Source organism: Protopterus annectens, chromosome 17.part0 (assembly GCF_019279795.1).
Source record: "Protopterus annectens isolate FY-2018-M chromosome 17.part0, PAN1.0, whole genome shotgun sequence".
In the NCBI taxonomy this organism is placed as follows: Eukaryota; Metazoa; Chordata; order Ceratodontiformes; family Protopteridae; genus Protopterus; species Protopterus annectens.
The window spans coordinates 345,859,465-345,864,464 of record NC_056751.1 but is presented as its reverse complement, the minus strand read 5'-3'; the positions used below and the strand labels follow the sequence as shown (position 1 = coordinate 345,864,464).

Sequence of the window (5,000 nt, the reverse complement as noted above, 5' to 3'; positions counted from 1 at the left end):
CAAAAGATCCCAGAGTAAATGGTGACTGCATTCTCTCACAGACCACAGAAACACCTCAGGGATGTGCAAGAAAGTGTGGAGATAATGGCCACTATTGAGCTCAGAAGACCCAAGAGAGCCTAAAGCCTGAACATGCTGCTGCATCAGGCTGCCAGGATCAGAATATACCTCATAACACTGACAACCAACCTGTGGAGAACCAGCAAGAACAGAACCTTTTGACTAGACCAACTCGTCAACAAGGCAATAAATGGGAATTTTTTCAATTAAAAGTGCACTCAAACCGAAGTGTAAAAAAAGAACATTTTTGCAAAGAGTGCAAGAGACCCTCCATCCTCTCCACCCAGTTATATATACTAATTCCAAGATCAACCCAAACATAAAACTACTTTTCAATCTCAGCCTTACTAGAGGATATGTACCCAAACAGTGGCGTACAGCAACAATGGTCCCTCTCCACAAAGGTGGTGCCTCAATGGACCCTGGAAACTATCGCACCATAAGCCTGACTAGCTTGGTCTGCAAAGCTATGGAAAGGATCATCATGGACCTCATAAATAAAGATATTGGGGACCTACAGACACTGGATCCTACCCAGTTCGGCTTTAAGGGCAGATCCTGCCTCTTAAACCTGGTTGATTTCTTTGAAACAGTCACCAAGGCCATTGACGAGGGGAAGGTGGTCCACACAGCCTACCTGGACCTCGCAAAAGCCTTCGATACAATACCCCACTCGGGCATTATAGATAAGCTCACCAGCTTAAATATAAACCCCTATGTCACTAGATGGGTTGCAAACTGGCTCAAGAACAGAACCCACATGGTTAGAATAGCTGGAGCCATGTCAGACTCCAAACCAGTTACAAATGGCGTCCCACAAGTCTCAGTCTTGCGACCTCTCGTTCGGTATATATTTCTCGGAGGTACAGGCCAACATGGAAGGACTGTGGCTGACCAAGTTCGCAGATGACTGCAAACTGGGTGCCATAATAGACTCTCCAGCTGACACAAGCATCCTCCAAAAGGGCCTCATAGAAACAGACAACTGGTGCCAGAGCCATGGCCTCAAGCTAAATGCCAAAAAGTGTATAGTCATCCCCTTTGGCAAAAACAAAGTGCCCACAAATTACCACATAGGTGGTAATCCATTAAGTACAGAAGAAGTAATTAGGGACCTGGGGACCCAAACTGATAGCAATCTCTCATTTGACAACCACATGGCCAAAGTGGTTAGAAAATCATTTTATATAGCCCACCTAATCATGAAGGGATTCACATCTAGATCAGGGGAGGTAATCGTGCCTCTTTACTCATCCCTCATCAGGCCCATAATTGAGTACAATGCCCCTTTTGGGATGTACCTTACCAGACACCTGCAGCAACTGGAAAGACCCCAAAAGTACCTCACCAAGAGGATCAAAGGGCTCAAACAGATGCCATATGCTGCCCGGTTAAAGAAACTCCAGCTCTACTCAGTGGCATACCGCCTGTTCAGAGGCGATCTGTGCCTGACGTAAAAAGCCATGTCCAACCCAGAATTAATGGACATGCTGCACCTCAGAAAATCCAAATCCCATCGAGCTACGCGCTCGAGAGACTTGAACCTCAGCATTGAAAAAAATAGGACATGCTGGAGCGGCAGATTTATAAAACCCAGAGGCTCCCTTTACTCTGGAATAAAATCCCAGTGCAGGTTAGGCAGAGTCTCTCATTGACTCTCTTCAAGAGGAATCTTGATGAGTGGATGGGAGATCGTAGGTTTACCCTGGGTACCACTTCTGTGTCACTGTTAGGACAGCGGCACAGTATACTAACCTCGAAAAAGGGCAAAGCAAAATTAATTTAAAATGGGTGGTGAAAGCCAAACACACTCTGGCTAGGCTTATAAATGCCCTAGGGCAGATAGCCTAGTATGAACCTATGAATCTATACTATCACAGGGAAAGGATAATAGGTCAATCCCAGGACAAAAAGGGGGGCACTTCCCCAAACCAAGCTTTAGACTGGCATGTTTATATTCCTGATGCATGAACAGTCGGGCATCAAAAAGGAAAGAGCAACAGGCTAAGCAGCAAGCCGAAGGCACACAGGGACAAGAAAAAAGTCTACAGAGCTGGGAACTGGCATTAGTTCATACTCCCAAAGCATGCACTTCTGCTCCAGAGAGGACAAGTCCCATCTACGACACAGTAGAACTGCATGACATGCAAGGTCTAGGGAACATTCCCACCTTCAGGCCTTTGCCCGCAAAATGCATTCCATGAGCTCAAGGCAATGGGGCTCTAAATGACTGCTCTCCAGATGCAGACAGATTACTTGTCTTCAGTATTCAACCAAATGATGGGCAGAGCTTATATCCGCGAAAGTGTTCTAGATTGCTACCATAATCTCAGCCAATCAAAGCAAACTCATCTCCTCATTAATAAAGGGGGAGCTGGTTACACTTGGCACAAAGCCATATCAGGGATGGAACTTGCTCTCCCTAGGGGTGCATCTGAGGTCCCCATTCCATATCTTCTTCACCATTTCAACGTACTACAGTACCAAGATGGGATCAGAGGTATACATCTGACAATCCCAGTGCTGTAAATATTCAACGCCAATTATCTTGGAAAGAATAAGATAGGCCCCTTGAGTTTCTCACTTTTGCATTTTCTGGTAGCAGATATAAAATGCTGCCATTTTTAGCAGTAATATACATCACACGTCTCCAAACAATTGAGGCAATGTTAGTGCGATTTTTAGGCCATAACCCCAAGCCAGCAACAATTGCACTACTTTGAACATGAAGCTTTTCTATGACCAATATCAGAACAGAAACCATGCAGCAGAAAGTTACCATAAGGTACAACTGCTAGGTAAACTCCTCGTTGGCAAAAGACACCACCAGCAAGTGAGGTGAACATTAAAATATGGCCAAGCCAAGGACTGCAGAAGATGACATCAGTAATCTGTTCATGGAGGGGGATTCCTAATGTTACATCATCCAGTATCGGGCACACAAGGAAGACGGCAAGCAAAAGGCATTGTGCAGACAGAAAACTCATTATAGCTACTTAAAGACAGCAAACTTAAAAAGGAAAATGCATGTGACCTACCTTTACTTTCTGCTTTCAATGAATAAACTGTTGCTGCAGTCTCCTAATAAGGAAAAACAGTGCAAATATTAAGAAATACTTTTCAGAATAAACTATACTCATTCCATCTTTCTATAGAACGTTAACATTATGGTACTCAAAATATGAATTTAAATTATCACATCATCAAACCTTTGAATCACTTGCCTTACAGTGAGCCTTGTTTGTAAACAACCTCTTACCTGGACAAGGCAAAGCAAAACTACAAAGCAGTGTAACACCAGGATCCCATGACTCAAGGTTTAAACTTACATTAGAACTGCATGGTTACTTTGGATGGCTATTAATTTTTTTGAAGCCACACTACTACTGTTCTAACTAGTTTATTAGAGTATGAAGTATTACATTACAGTGTGAAAATGACTCTGCTCAGTCCTGATAACCATATCAATGAGACAGAAATAAGCTGCCAAGATCATACTGTGGTTTGTAAAAGGTCAGAAAAACATTTAAAACTCAGTCAGAACTGCTTAAATGGACATTTTCTTTCAATCTCATTACTCTAGAACCCTTGTAGTTTTAGTCCAGGACTCAGAAGGGGCCGACACTAGTGGTAAGCCCCAACAAAAGGCTGCTACCATTAGCAATGGTCCTGATTCTGAGACAGGCCCGCTGCAATGATTCTACACAGCGTACAAGATAATTGCCGAAGCCTTTCTCTATTGGTGAGGTACGTGCTAATGAGGCATTCCAGAGAAGAGGCTTATGTAAATCAGGCATATGCTCTTTGCTGGAAATGCCTGCAATATGGAATTTATAGAGCTGAGTGATTCAGAGAATCACTGGGCTGTACCACTTACTATGGTCAGCCATACTAATGAACAGACACAAAAAACTGCTTTTACCCACTATACTCAATGGAGGAAATTAGAGAGAGTATGTCCGCACAGGCATGTTTATGTTACTGGGTGACCGTGCGTGTGCTTATGAATGTCTGAACGCATGGAGGTAGGGAGGGTTCCATACTTCTACATTCCTCTAGACTAACAATCAAAGCCCATAATAATGGGGGAGGGACACCAGGAACTCTTAATTACTCCAAATCACAAAAGCAGTTAACAGAACAGGTTTTGCATTATAAAACATTTTTTGAGCAAGTATCATGGGGGGAGTGATGCTAGACACTGGCAACGCTAAATATTAGTCAGTCACATAAAAGTTAACAAAATAGCAGGTCTTGCATCACAGTGTATTTTCTGAACAAGAAGAATGAAACTAGAATGGCTAGCATTAATAAGATTGCCACCAGTCCCGCTATCAGCAGGACACTCACGGTTTAAAAGACTTGCAATACCATCTCCCACAAGACAAAGCACTGGGACAGCAACTGTCCCAGTTTGCCAAGTTCTCTGGACTACTGCTCTCACTTCCAGCATTCACACTAGTGCACGATTTCTACATAAAAACCAGACTTACAAGAAGACCTGTTCCCAGACAGATCAGGTAGTGAAAGTTGCTCACTAGATGGCTGCAACCTCAGCCGGTGAGGGGCTATAGTGGGAAGAGATTGACAAAGCCAGCAGCTACAGAAGCAGCAATTCATCATTGCTTCTACATCGGTAAGGACATCTCCCAGCCTTTTAATAAAACAGATTTTTGCATTATGATTTTTTGGTCTCTCTCTCCCTCACAAAATGTGTGGTTTTCTCACAAGCCACCTAGAACTGCAATCACTAAATAATGAAAGACATTTTGAACTTTTATTTTCCTTGTTTACTTTCCTAAATGGTAGTAAAAAAAAAAAAAGTTTTTGTTTCTGCTATAATTATTTCTGCCAATCAATTGTATACTGATGTAATTATTTTGTATATCCACTTTTCTGGTGAACTATAATTATTTTTATATTTCTACTGTTCTTGTGGA

At 42.6% G+C, this 5,000-nt stretch overlaps 1 protein-coding gene across 3 annotated transcripts in view; it reads right to left on the bottom strand.

The window, feature by feature from the left end:
* Window positions 1-5,000, bottom strand: part of LOC122791688 (forkhead box protein M1-like) — a 548,676-nt gene that overhangs the window by 137,614 nt on the left and 406,062 nt on the right. For all 3 annotated transcript variants that reach the window (XM_044059580.1, XM_044059579.1, XM_044059581.1), the window contains one exon: window positions 3,099-3,141. In XM_044059580.1, coding sequence (XP_043915515.1) covers window positions 3,099-3,141 — 43 coding nt within the window. The remainder of the gene's footprint in view (window positions 1-3,098; window positions 3,142-5,000) is intronic.